Consider the following 15,042-nt stretch of genomic DNA (forward strand, 5'->3'; position numbering starts at 1 on the left):
TTGTTCATGTGAAAATTAACACACACATTGTTAATGTTTATTTGAAAATTAACACACACATTGTTAATGTTTATTTGAAAATTAACACACACATTGTTCATGTGAAAATTAACACACATTGTCTATGTGAAAATTAACACACATTGTTCATGTGAAAATTAACACACATTGTCTATGTGAAAATAACACACATTGTCTATGTGAAAATTAACACACACATTGTTAATGTGAAAATTAACACACACATTGTTCTTGTGAAAATTAACACATATTGTCTACGTGAAAATTAACACACACATTGTTCATGGGAAAATTAACACACATTGTCTACGTGAAAATTAACACACACATTGTTCATGTGAAAATTAACACGCACATTGTTCATGTGAAAATTAACACACACATTGTTCATGTGAAAATTAACACACATTGTTCATGTTTATGTGAAAATTAACACACACATTGTTTATATGAAAATTAACACACACATTGTTCATGTGAAAATTAACACACACATTGTTTATATGAAAATTAACACACACATTGTTCATGTGAAAATTAACACACACATTGTTTATATGAAAATTAACACACACATTGTTAATGTGAAAATTAACACACACATTGTTCATGTGAAAATTAACACACACATTGTTTACGTTTATGTGAAAATAACACACACATTGTTTATGTGAAAATTAACACACACATTGTTTATGTGAAAATTAACACACACATTGTTCATGTGAAAATTAACACACACATTGTTCATGTGAAAATTAACACATATTGTCTACGTGAAAATTAACACACACATTGTTCATGGGAAAATTAAGACACATTGTCTACGTGAAAATTAACACACACATTGTTCATGTGAAAATTAACACACACATTGTTCATGTGAAAATTAACACACACATTGTTCATGTGAAAATTAACACATATTGTTCATGTTTATGTGAAAATTAACACACACATTGTTTATATGAAAATTAACACACACATTGTTAATGTGAAAATTAACACACACATTGTTAATGTGAAAATTAACACACACATTGTTCATGTGAAAATTAACACACACATTGTTTACGTTTATGTGAAAATAACACACACATTGTTCATGTGAAAATTAACACACTCATTGTTCATGTGAAAATTAACACACACATTGTTCATGTGAAAATTAACACACACATTGTTTATGTGAAAATTAACACACTCATTGTTCATGTGAAAATTAACACACACATTGTTCATGTGAAAATTAACACACACATTGTTTATGTGAAAATTAACACACCCACTGTTTATGTGAAAATTAACACACACATTGTGTATGTTTATGTGAAAATTAACACGCACATTGTTCATGTTTATGTGAAAATTAACACACACATTGTTTATTTGAAAATCAACACACATTGTTTATGTGAAAATTAACACACACATTGTTTATATGAAAATTAACACACACATTGTTCATGTGAAAATTAACACACACATTGTTTATATGAAAATTAACACACACATTGTTAATGTGAAAATTAACACACACATTGTTCATGTGAAAATTAACACACACATTGTTTACGTTTATGTGAAAATAACACACACATTGTTTATGTGAAAATTAACACACACATTGTTTATGTGAAAATTAACACACACATTGTTCATGTGAAAATTAACACACACATTGTTCATGTGAAAATTAACACATATTGTCTACGTGAAAATTAACACACACATTGTTCATGGGAAAATTAAGACACATTGTCTACGTGAAAATTAACACACACATTGTTCATGTGAAAATTAACACACACATTGTTCATGTGAAAATTAACACACACATTGTTCATGTGAAAATTAACACATATTGTTCATGTTTATGTGAAAATTAACACACACATTGTTTATATGAAAATTAACACACACATTGTTAATGTGAAAATTAACACACACATTGTTAATGTGAAAATTAACACACACATTGTTCATGTGAAAATTAACACACACATTGTTTACGTTTATGTGAAAATAACACACACATTGTTCATGTGAAAATTAACACACTCATTGTTCATGTGAAAATTAACACACACATTGTTCATGTGAAAATTAACACACACATTGTTTATGTGAAAATTAACACACTCATTGTTCATGTGAAAATTAACACACACATTGTTCATGTGAAAATTAACACACACATTGTTTATGTGAAAATTAACACACCCACTGTTTATGTGAAAATTAACACACACATTGTGTATGTTTATGTGAAAATTAACACGCACATTGTTCATGTTTATGTGAAAATTAACACACACATTGTTTATTTGAAAATCAACACACATTGTTTATGTGAAAATTAACACACACATTGTTTACGTTTATGTGAAAATTAACACATTTTGTTTATGTAAAAATTAACACACACATTGTTTACCTTTATGTGAAACTTAACACACACATTCTTTGTTTATGTGAAAATTAACACACACGTTCATGTGTATGTGAAAATTAACACACATTGTTCATGTGAAAATTAACACACACAATGTTTATGTGAAAATTAATACACACATTGTTCATGTTTATGTGAAAATTAAACACACATTGTTTATGTGAAAATTAATACACACATTGTTCATGTTTATGTGAAAATTAACACACACTGTTTATGTGAAAATTAACACACACATTGTTCTTGTGAAAATTAACACATATTGTCTACGTGAAAATTAACACACACATTGTTCATGGGAAAATTAACACACATTGTCTACGTGAAAATTAACACACACATTGTTCATGTGAAAATTAACACACACATTGTTCATGTGAAAATTAACACACACATTGTTCATGTGAAAATTAAAACATATTGTTCATGTTTATGTGAAAATTAACACACACATTGTTTATATGAAAATTAACACACACATTGTTAATGTGAAAATTAACACACACATTGTTAATGTGAAAATTAACACACACATTGTTCATGTGAAAATTAACACACACATTGTTTACGTTTATGTGAAAATAACACACACATTGTTCATGTGAAAATTAACACACTCATTGTTCATGTGAAAATTAACACACACATTGTTCATGTGAAAATTAACACACACATTGTTTATGTGAAAATTAACACACTCATTGTTCATGTGAAAATTAACACACACATTGTTCATGTGAAAATTAACACACACATTGTTTATGTGAAAATTAACACACCCACTGTTTATGTGAAAATTAACACACACATTGTGTATGTTTATGTGAAAATTAACACGCACATTGTTCATGTTTATGTGAAAATTAACACACACATTGTTTATTTGAAAATCAACACACATTGTTTATGTGAAAATTAACACACACATTGTTTACGTTTATGTGAAAATTAACACATTTTGTTTATGTAAAAATTAACACACACATTGTTTACCTTTATGTGAAACTTAACACACACATTCTTTGTTTATGTGAAAATTAACACACACGTTCATGTGTATGTGAAAATTAACACACATTGTTCATGTGAAAATTAACACACACAATGTTTATGTGAAAATTAATACACACATTGTTCATGTTTATGTGAAAATTAAACACACATTGTTTATGTGAAAATTAATACACACATTGTTCATGTTTATGTGAAAATTAACACACACTGTTTATGTGAAAATTAACACACACATTGTTCTTGTGAAAATTAACACATATTGTCTACGTGAAAATTAACACACACATTGTTCATGGGAAAATTAACACACATTGTCTACGTGAAAATTAACACACACATTGTTCATGTGAAAATTAACACACACATTGTTCATGTGAAAATTAACACACACATTGTTCATGTGAAAATTAAAACATATTGTTCATGTTTATGTGAAAATTAACACACACATTGTTTATATGAAAATTAACACACACATTGTTAATGTGAAAATTAACACACACATTGTTAATGTGAAAATTAACACACACATTGTTCATGTGAAAATTAACACACACATTGTTTACGTTTATGTGAAAATAACACACACATTGTTCATGTGAAAATTAACACACTCATTGTTCATGTGAAAATTAACACACACATTGTTCATGTGAAAATTAACACACACATTGTTTATGTGAAAATTAACACACTCATTGTTCATGTGAAAATTAACACACACATTGTTCATGTGAAAATTAACACACACATTGTTTATGTGAAAATTAACACACCCACTGTTTATGTGAAAATTAACACACACATTGTGTATGTTTATGTGAAAATTAACACGCACATTGTTCATGTTTATGTGAAAATTAACACACACATTGTTCATTTGAAAATCAACACACATTGTTTATGTGAAAATTAACACACACATTGTTTACGTTTATGTGAAAATTAACACATTTTGTTTATGTAAAAATTAACACACACATTGTTTACCTTTATGTGAAACTTAACACACACATTCTTTGTTTATGTGAAAATTAACACACACGTTCATGTGTATGTGAAAATTAACACACATTGTTCATGTGAAAATTAACACACACAATGTTTATGTGAAAATTAATACACACATTGTTCATGTTTATGTGAAAATTAAACACACATTGTTTATGTGAAAATTAATACACACATTGTTCATGTTTATGTGAAAATTAACACACACTGTTTATGTGAAAATTAACACACACATTGTTCTTGTGAAAATTAACACATATTGTCTACGTGAAAATTAACACACACATTGTTCATGGGAAAATTAACACACATTGTCTACGTGAAAATTAACACACACATTGTTCATGTGAAAATTAACACACACATTGTTCATGTGAAAATTAACACACACTTTGTTCATGTGAAAATTAAAACATATTGTTCATGTTTATGTGAAAATTAACACACACATTGTTTATATGAAAATTAACACACACATTGTTAATGTGAAAATTAACACACACATTGTTAATGTGAAAATTAACACACACATTGTTCATGTGAAAATTAACACACACATTGTTTACGTTTATGTGAAAATAACACACACATTGTTCATGTGAAAATTAACACACTCATTGTTCATGTGAAAATTAACACACACATTGTTCATGTGAAAATTAACACACACATTGTTTATGTGAAAATTAACACACTCATTGTTCATGTGAAAATTAACACACACATTGTTCATGTGAAAATTAACACACACATTGTTTATGTGAAAATTAACACACCCACTGTTTATGTGAAAATTAACACACACATTGTGTATGTTTATGTGAAAATTAACACGCACATTGTTCATGTTTATGTGAAAATTAACACACACATTGTTTATTTGAAAATCAACACACATTGTTTATGTGAAAATTAACACACACATTGTTTACGTTTATGTGAAAATTAACACATTTTGTTTATGTAAAAATTAACACACACATTGTTTACCTTTATGTGAAACTTAACACACACATTCTTTGTTTATGTGAAAATTAACACACACGTTCATGTGTATGTGAAAATTAACACACATTGTTCATGTGAAAATTAACACACACAATGTTTATGTGAAAATTAATACACACATTGTTCATGTTTATGTGAAAATTAAACACACATTGTTTATGTGAAAATTAATACACACATTGTTCATGTTTATGTGAAAATTAACACACACTGTTTATGTGAAAATTAACACACACATTGTTTACGTTTATGTGAAAATTAACACATATTGGTTATGTGAAAATTAACACACATTGTTCATGTTTATGTGAAAATTAACACACACATTGTTCATGTGAAAATTAACACACACATTGTTCATGTTTATGTGAAAATTAACACACACATTGTTTATATGAAAATTAACACACACATTGTTTGTATGAAAATTAACACACACATTGTTTATATGAAAATTAACACACACATTGTTGATGTGAAAATTAACACACACATTGTTTATATGAAAATTAACACACACATTGTTCATATGAAAATTAACACACACATTGTTGATGTGGAAATTAGCACACACATTGTTAATGTGAAAATTAACACACACATTGTTGATGTAAAAATTAACACACGTCGTTCATGTTTATGTGAAAATTAACACACACATTGTTAATGTGAAAATTAACACACACATTGTTGATGTTTAAATCTGGCAGTGACTTTAGTTGGGTTCTTTAGTCGTGATTTTGAACTATCAACATATTTTCAAAAGGTTTTATTTTTGCAAGTTGACAAACGTGAATGTGACAAATGTTACAGAAGACGTAATAATAATATTAATAAATCATCCTCCGATACCTGGCAACGTCAATTTGTGGTGGCAGTGCTTGGACGCCCTCTAGTGGCCACCTCTGGTCATTTTTGAGTTCCTATAAAAAATTGTCAGCTCGCTTCAAAACTTTTTGGGTTTTTCCTTTAACTTCCTTCTTCTGCAAACTTCTTCCGTGGGTGTTTTTTTATGTTTTTATTTGCTCAACAGCTTTTTGTCTCAGCCCTTAGGTTTCTACAAATACGTGTGTGTGTGTGTGTGTGTGTGTGTGTGTGTGTGTGTGTGTGTGTGTGTGTGTGTGTGTGTGTGTGTGTGTGTGTGTGTGTGTGTGTGTGTGTGTTCTTGTATTTTTACCCTTCTTGAGACATCAACAAGGAAAAGTAGCTTCCATATGAGGAGGTGTGAACAAGTTAGGACATAAATCATGGTCCCAATAGGGAAAACCATTGCATCTAATAGAGAATGTCTCATTAGCACCCCTGGTGGTGAAATCTATCAACATTAGGGTGGCCCCAAAAAGGAGGGATTTTTCAAATTGACCGTTTGTCGGTTTTAAAAGTGCTCCCCCTCTGGTCAACACATGTAATAACAAGTGTGTGTAAGAAATTGAAATTTGCAAAATTCATTAAAAATAAGAAAATAAATATGTATATAGAGACATACTTTAATAACTTGGAGTAAATAATGAAGATTAAAAAACAATTACAGACAAAAAAAATTCAAAAATATATAAAATGAACTAAATTCAGTCTTTTTCTCACAGTGTGGACTTTTTTCTTATAAAATTGGGAACAATTTCCCTTATTCTTTCTGTTTCTGTAATATTGCGATATTTTCTCTTAAAATTGTTCTTTTTATGTAAAATGAATACTTTTTAATGCAAAATGGTGACATTTGTCATACAAAATTCTGACTTTTATCACAATATTGCCATTTTTTTTTTGTTGTTCTTGTAAAATAGTGAAATTTTTGGAGTAAAATTATGACTTTTGTCATAATTTTGCCAAGAAAAATTCCGATGATTATTATAATATTGCCAACATTTTGAAGTTTTCTTATAAAATTGTGACTTTTGTCGAGTACAATTATGACTCTTTTCATAAAATTGCCCAAATTGTAAGCTTTTCTTGTCAAATTGCGACTGTCATTGAGTCAAATTCCAACTTTTATCATAATATTGCACAAATCTTCAGTTTTTCTTGTACAATTTGGACTTGCGTTGTGGAAAATTACGACTTTTATTATAATACTGCCAAAATTCTAAGTTTTTCTTGTGAAATTGTGACCTTTTTCTTGTGAAATTCCAACTCATTTTTCACAGCAAGCTTTTTTATATTTGTATAGTATGTATATATTATTAATGTTGTAAACGCACATCTTTATACATCTAGAAAAGGTGGACCTAAAGAGAGAGGCATTTTTTGGAGGTCTCGAGAAGGTAAGAAATACAAGAAAGTGTGTGTGTGGTAAATATATATATATATATATATATATATATATATATATATATATATATATATATATATATATATATATATATATATATATATAATGTGTATATTATATATGCTATAATTGTTTTGTTGGTTGTGGTGAGCATGCAAATGCAAAAACATGCACACACACACACAGACAAACACACACACACACCACGTGCACGCACAACACAAATCCCTTTTTTGTTGCCGCAGGAAGTCCAGCGACCCTTGTTGTCATGACGATGGAGGCGATGAGGAGGAGGATGAAGGTGCGAGTGAGAATCCGTCTCTTCGCCAGTTCTTGCCCAGGCTGCAGGTGACAAATAAGTTGGGAATAATTGAGTCCAAGTTTCTGATCTTCAATGGAGGATTCATGAAATAAACCAAAACAAAAATGTTATTAATTATATCTAACATTTTTAATTAAAAAAAAAAAAAAATTCAACAAAATATCGTCTGTGATTAAAAAAATAAATAAAAATGATGGACCTAAGGCAAAAAGGCCAGTCAAAGATCTTCTATTTAACAGGACCACTTGCTCATTAGAGAAACTTTTACATGATGTTGCACGTGTTTACAAGCAGTACTCATTGAAATAATCATTGTCAGAATATTCATGGCAACGACAACTTTTATTGTGGTGACTTCCTGTGATTTTTACACCTAAAGGGTGTTTAAAGGAAGTCTGTTTATAAACCGCACTTTTTACTTGTGAATAATGTAAATATTAATGTAAATAATTATATAAGCAATAATGTATATAATAGTAAGAATAATCATTTGAATAATTTGAATAATAAAAAAATATAATTTGTAAAATAATTACAATTATAATATTAGTAAACACCTGAATAATAAGGACAATGTTAATAGGAACAACAATGAGAAAATGTGACATGAAAAGATGGCAGAGAAGATGTGGCTTACCTGCACTCTCACTCTGCTACTTCCACCTCTTTACTTTCTGATTCTACCGCTAAATACTCCGCTCTGAGAGCAAGAGCAAGAAGACAGAGAGGAAGAAGTAGAGAAAGAGGAGGAGGAGGAGGACGAAGAGAAATAAAAGAAAGAAGAGGAAGTAGAAGAGTAATAATACATTGGAGAAGTAGAGAAAGAAGTGGAAGTAAATGAAGAGAAGGAAGAGGTAGAAGAGCATGAAGAGGAAGTGGAGGAAGATGAGAAGAAAAAGGAAGTAGAAGAAGAAAGGAAGGAAGAAGAAGTTGAGGAAGAACAAGAAGAGGAAGTAGAGAAAGGAGAGGAATAAAAAGGAAGAGGAAGTAGAGAAAGAAGAAAAGAGGAACACGAGAAGAAAGAGGAAGAAGAAAAGAAAGATGAAGTATACGAGAAGAAAAAGGAAGTAGAGGAAGACAAGAAGGAATAGGAAGCATAGGAAGAAGAATTTAAAGAAAGAGGAAGAAGATGAGAGGAAAAAGGAAGTAGAGGAAGATGAGAAGAAATAGAAAGTAAAGGAAGGAAGAGGAAGTAGAGGATGAATAAGAAGAACAAGAAGAAGTAGAGAAAGTAGAGGAAGAAGAGAAGGAAGAGGAATAAGAAACGAGAGGAAAAAGAAGAAGATGAGAAGAAAAGGGAAGTAGAGGAAGAATAAGAAGAACAAGAAGAATACATAGAGGAAGAAGAGAAGGAAGAGGATGTAGAGAAAGAAGAATAAGTAGAGGAGGATGAGAAGAAAGAGTAAATAGAGGAAGATAATACGGATGAGGGAGAGGAAGAAGAATAGGAAGTGAATGAAGAAAAAGAAGAGGAGGAAGTAGAGGAGGAAGAGGAAGAAGAGGAAGTAGATTAAAAATAAGAGGAAGAGGAAGAAAAGGCACAGTGAATGAGGAAAAATGAAGAATATATTTTGTGTGTTTCCAGCAGATTGTTCCAGTGGGGGGCAGCAAAGACAACATTTGTGGAGCCCAGCAAGCTTGTGGAAGTTTCCAGAAGTGCCATGTGTGAAAGTGTTATGTGTGAAAGTGTTATGTGTGAAAGTGTTATGTGTGAAAGTGTTATGCGTGATAGTGTTATGTGTGAAAGTGTTATGTGTGAAAGTGTTATGTGTGAAAGTGTTATGTGTGAAAGTGTTATGCGTGATAGTGTTATGTGTGAAAGTGCGATGTGTGAAAGTGTTATGTGTGAAAGTGCTATGTGTGAAAGTATTATGTGTGAAAGTGTTATGTGTGAAAGTGCTATGTGTGAAAGTGTTATGTGTGAAAGTGTTGTGTGAAAGTGTTATGTGTGAAAGTGCGATGTGTGAAAGTGCGATGTGTGAAAGTGTTATGTGTGAAAGTGCCATGTGTGAAAGTGTTATGTGTGAAAGTGCGATGTGTGAAAGTGCTATGTGTGAAAGTGTTGTGTGAAAGTGTTATGTGTGAAAGTGTTATGTGTGAAAGTGTTATGTGTGAAAGTGTTATGTGTGAAAGTGTTGTGTGAAAGTGTTATGTGTGAAAGTGCGATGTGTGAAAGTGCGATGTGTGAAAGTTATGTGTGAAAGTGTTATGTGTGAAAGTGTTACATATGTGTGAAAGTGCGATGTGTGAAAGTGCGATGTGTGAGTGCGATGTGTGAAAGTGTTATGTGTGAAAGTGCTATGTGTGAAAGTGCGATGTGTGAAAGTGCGATGTGTGAAAGTGCTATGTGTGAAAGTGTTATGTGTGAAAGTGTTATGTGTGAAAGTACCATGTGTGAAAGTGCCATGTGTGAAAGTGCTATGTGTGAAAGTGCGATGTGTGAAAGTTATGTGTGAAAGTGTTATGTGTGAAAGTGTTATGTGTGAAAGTGTTATGTGTGAAAGTGTTATGCGTGATAGTGTTATGTGTGAAAGTGCGATGTGTGAAAGTGTTATGTGTGAAAGTGCTATGTGTGAAAGTATTATGTGTGAAAGTGTTATGTGTGAAAGTGCTATGTGTGAAAGTGTTATGTGTGAAAGTGTTGTGTGAAAGTGTTATGTGTGAAAGTGCGATGTGTGAAAGTGCGATGTGTGAAAGTGTTATGTGTGAAAGTGCCATGTGTGAAAGTGTTATGTGTGAAAGTGCGATGTGTGAAAGTGCTATGTGTGAAAGTGTTGTGTGAAAGTGTTATGTGTGAAAGTGTTATGTGTGAAAGTGTTATGTGTGAAAGTGTTATGTGTGAAAGTGTTGTGTGAAAGTGTTATGTGTGAAAGTGCGATGTGTGAAAGTGCGATGTGTGAAAGTTATGTGTGAAAGTGTTATGTGTGAAAGTGTTACATATGTGTGAAAGTGCGATGTGTGAAAGTGCGATGTGTGAGTGCGATGTGTGAAAGTGTTATGTGTGAAAGTGCTATGTGTGAAAGTGCGATGTGTGAAAGTGCGATGTGTGAAAGTGCTATGTGTGAAAGTGTTATGTGTGAAAGTGTTATGTGTGAAAGTACCATGTGTGAAAGTGCCATGTGTGAAAGTGCTATGTGTGAAAGTGCGATGTGTGAAAGTTATGTGTGAAAGTGTTATGTGTGAAAGTGTTATGTGTGAAAGTGTTACATATGTGTGAAAGTGCGATGTGTGAAAGTGCTATGTGTGAGTGCGATGTGTGAAAGTGTTATGTGTGAAAGTGCGATGTGTGAAAGTGCTATGTGTGAAAGTGCTATGTGTGAAAGTGTTATGTGTGAAAGTGTGATGTGTGAAAGTGCTATGTGTGAAAGTGTTATGTGTGAAAGTGCGATGTGTGAAAGTGCGATGTGTGAGTGCGATGTGTGAAAGTGTTATGTGTGAAAGTGCTATGTGTGAAAGTGCTATGTGTGAAAGTGTTATGTGTGAAAGTGTGATGTGTGAAAGTGTGATGTGTGAAAGTGTTATGTGTGAAAGTGCTATGTGTGAAAGTGTTATGTATGAAAGTGCCATGTGTGAAAGTGCTGTGTGAAAGTGCGATGTGTGAAAGTGTGATGTGTGAAAGTGTTATGTGTGAAAGTGTGAAGTGTGAAAGTGTTATGTGTGAAAGTGTTATGTATGAAAGTGCCATGTGTGAAAGTGCTGTGTGAAAGTGCGATGTGTGAAAGTGTGATGTGTGAAAGTGTTATGTGTGAAAGTGTGAAGTGTGAAAGTGTTATGTGTGAAAGTGTGATGTGTGAAAGTGCTATGTGTGAAAGTGTTATGTGTGAACGTGTGATGTGTGAAAGTGTTGTGTGTGAAAGTGTTATGTATGTGTGAAAGTGCTATGTGTGAAAGTGTTATGTGTGAAAGTGTTATGTGTGAAAGTGCGATGTGTGAAAGTGCGATGTGTGAAAGTGCGATGTGTGAAAGTTATGTGTGAAAGTGTTGTGTGAAAGTGTTATGTGTGAAAGTGTTACATATGTGTGAAAGTGCGATGTGTGAAAGTGTTATGTGTGAAAGTGTTACATATGTGTGAAAGTGCGATGTGTGAAAGTGTTATGTGTGAAAGTGCGATGTGTGAAAGTGCGATGTGTGAAAGTGCGATGTGTGAAAGTTGTGTGAAAGTGTTATGTGTGAAAGTGTTACATATGTGTGAAAGTGCTATGTGTGAAAGTGCGATGTGTGAGTGCGATGTGTGAAAGTGTTATGTGTGAAAGTGCTATGTGTGAAAGTGCTATGTGTGAAAGTGCTATGTGTGAAAGTGCGATGTGTGAAAGTGTTGTGTGAAAGTGTTATGTGTGAAAGTGCTATGTGTGAAAGTGCTATGTGTGAAAGTGCGATGTGTGAAAGTGTTATGTGTGAAAGTGTTATGTGTGAAAGTGTTATGTGTGAAAGTGCTATGTGTGAAAGTGTTATGTGTGAAAGTGTGATGTGTGAAAGTGCTATGTGTGAACGTGTTATGTGTGAAAGTGTTATGTATGTGTGAAAGTGCTATGTGTGAAAGTGTTATGTGTGAAAGTGTGATGTGAAAGTGTTATGTGTGAAAGTGTTATGTGTGAAAGTGTTATGTGTGAAAGTGTGATGTGTGAAAGTGTTATGTGTGAAAGTGTTATGTGTGAAAGTGTTACATATGTGTGAAAGTGCGATGTGTGAAAGTGCGATGTGTGAAAGTGTTATGTGTGAAAGTGCTATGTATGTGTGAAAGTGCTATGTGTGAAAGTGTTATGTGTGAAAGAGTTATGTGTGAAAGTGTGATGTTGACTCACGCGCTCTCTCTCAACGCTTCCTCGCCGGCCGCTGAAATCTTCCTGTAGCAATAAATCATCTCCACCAACAACCAGAGCTGCAGGCCGATGATGGACACGTACATCATCACCTCAGACATAATGGACGCCATCCCTCTGGTCACTGCATGCAAGGAGAACATTTGAACACATTTCAACACATCATTTTTCATTGTCCCATTTAAAGCACCAGTTCCATTGGCAGCAAAACAGGCCCAGACCATAATACTACCACCACCATGCTTGACGGTAGGAATGGTGTTTCTGTCATCTTTTCTCCTCCAAACATATTGCTGGGTATTGTGACCAAACTGCTCATTTTAGTTTCATCTGACCACAGAACTTTCCTCCAGAAGGTCTTATATTTGTCCATGTGATCAGCAGCAGACGTTAGATATATATACACATGTGTGTGTGTGTATATGTGTATATATATATATATATATATATATATATATATATATATATATATGTATGTATGTATGTATGTATGTATGTATGTATGTATATATATGTATATATATATATATATATGTATGTGTGTGTGTGTGTGTGTGTGTGTGTGTGTGTGTGTGTGTGTGTGTGTGTGTGTGTGTGTGTGTGTGTGTGTGTGTGTGTGTATATATATACCAGTGACGTGCAGTCACTAGAGGCAGGTGAAGCGGGGCCTCACCTGCCATCATGGAAAGAAAAAAAATGTAAAAAGAAAAAAAATTAATTAAATTGTTATATGTATCCAGTGATTATACTATAAAGTTATTTTCCATTTAACTTCACCAGTTTTAGATTATTTTTATTCAAAATCGCTGAATTTTCACATTTGCCGTTCAAATACTGAGAAGAGACGGTGCGGTGAACAGCAGCCAGTTGAGGCACGTCACTCAGTGCCGCAACATGGATTGCGGACTCGGCTAACTGCTGACCTGCTGTGCAGTGAGACTGTATTGCTATATGAATTATATTATACATTTCCATAGTTCAGTTAGCTGAGGTATATAATGTACAGTGTATTTTGTCAACAACTGTATGTGTGTAACGTATTTCTTGTGCTGAGCAATCATAAAACGGCTGCAAAAGACGCACTGGCTGAGGCTCCATTAATCCCGCCTGCTGCACCCCCGCCGTGGAATTGTTATATCAACTAAAGCCCACACTTAAACTTTCCACGTGCAAGATTGAATCTATTTAAAAAAGTTATTTCATAAGAAGCCAAAAAGTGCAAAAACAATAATGTTGGTGTTGGAGGAGTTGTGAATGACTACAGGGCCACAACATTAGGTACACCTGCAGACTGCAGGTGTACCTAATTCACAACTCCTCCAACACGAACATTATTGTTTTTGCACTTTTTGGCTTCTTATTAAATAACTTTTGTAACCTATTTTTATGGGCTTTCCTCTTTGTGATGTTAAGTTCCTGTTATGCGCTGTTATACAGTATATGCCTTGAGCTCTTATTTTGAAGGCGCTAAGAGCGGAAGTGATGACACGGAGTGGAGCGGAAGTTTTTGAAAGAAGGTAAATAAAGTGGTCCTCGTGTAAACTGGAGCGTCCGTGTTTGTTATTTTGTAGTTTCATACAGTATAGGCGACATTTATAAACCCTCGGTTACACTTTTTTTTAAATAGATTCAATCTTGCACGTGGAAAGTTTAAGTGAGGGCTTTAGTTGTGGACTTCATTTCTAAGTAAAGGTAAGACCATAACGTTTTTTTTATTAAATGTGCTTTTTTGCGTGCTACAGTTTGTATGTGTAAAGTTAAAGTTAAGTTAAAGTACCAATGATTGTCACACACACACACTAGGTGTAATGAAATTTGTCCTCTGCATTTGACCCATCCCCTTGATCACCCCCTGGGAGGTGAGGGGAGCAGTGGGCAGCAGCGGCGCCGTGCCCAGGAATCATTTTTGGTGATGTAACCCCCAATTCCAACCCTTGATGCTGAGTGCCAAGCAGGGAAGAATGCTGGTATGAGCTTTTAAACATAACCCGTTAACTGCTGCCAATCAAATGGTGAATAAGATACTCTTTAGGGTTCATATGTTTGTAAATCTGACTGTGATGAAGTCAGTGCCTCACCAGCCATCAACCTCACCGCACGTCACTGATATATACATATGTAT

The 15,042-nt window shown here is 33.0% G+C and overlaps 1 protein-coding gene across 7 annotated transcripts in view; it reads right to left on the reverse strand.

Annotated features, from left to right (window-relative positions):
- Window positions 1-7,893: 7,893 nt before the first annotated feature.
- Window positions 7,894-15,042, reverse strand: part of scn1ba (sodium channel, voltage-gated, type I, beta a) — a 35,630-nt gene continuing 28,481 nt past the window's right edge. For 6 of the 7 annotated variants that reach the window (XM_061983066.2, XM_061983063.2, XM_061983062.2 and 3 more), the window contains exons 6-7: window positions 12,903-13,044; window positions 7,894-8,120 (exon numbers count right to left, since the gene is read on the reverse strand). In XM_061983066.2, the coding sequence (XP_061839050.1) occupies window positions 8,045-8,120; window positions 12,903-13,044 (218 nt within the window). In that variant the 3' untranslated portion in view covers window positions 7,894-8,044. Of the gene's footprint in view, window positions 8,121-8,737; window positions 8,801-12,902; window positions 13,045-15,042 lie in introns of all 7 variants that reach the window. The other variant, XM_061983067.2, reaches the window with a different exon arrangement.

This window comes from Nerophis lumbriciformis, linkage group LG21 (assembly GCF_033978685.3).
Source record: "Nerophis lumbriciformis linkage group LG21, RoL_Nlum_v2.1, whole genome shotgun sequence".
NCBI classification, from domain to species: domain Eukaryota; kingdom Metazoa; phylum Chordata; class Actinopteri; order Syngnathiformes; family Syngnathidae; genus Nerophis; species Nerophis lumbriciformis.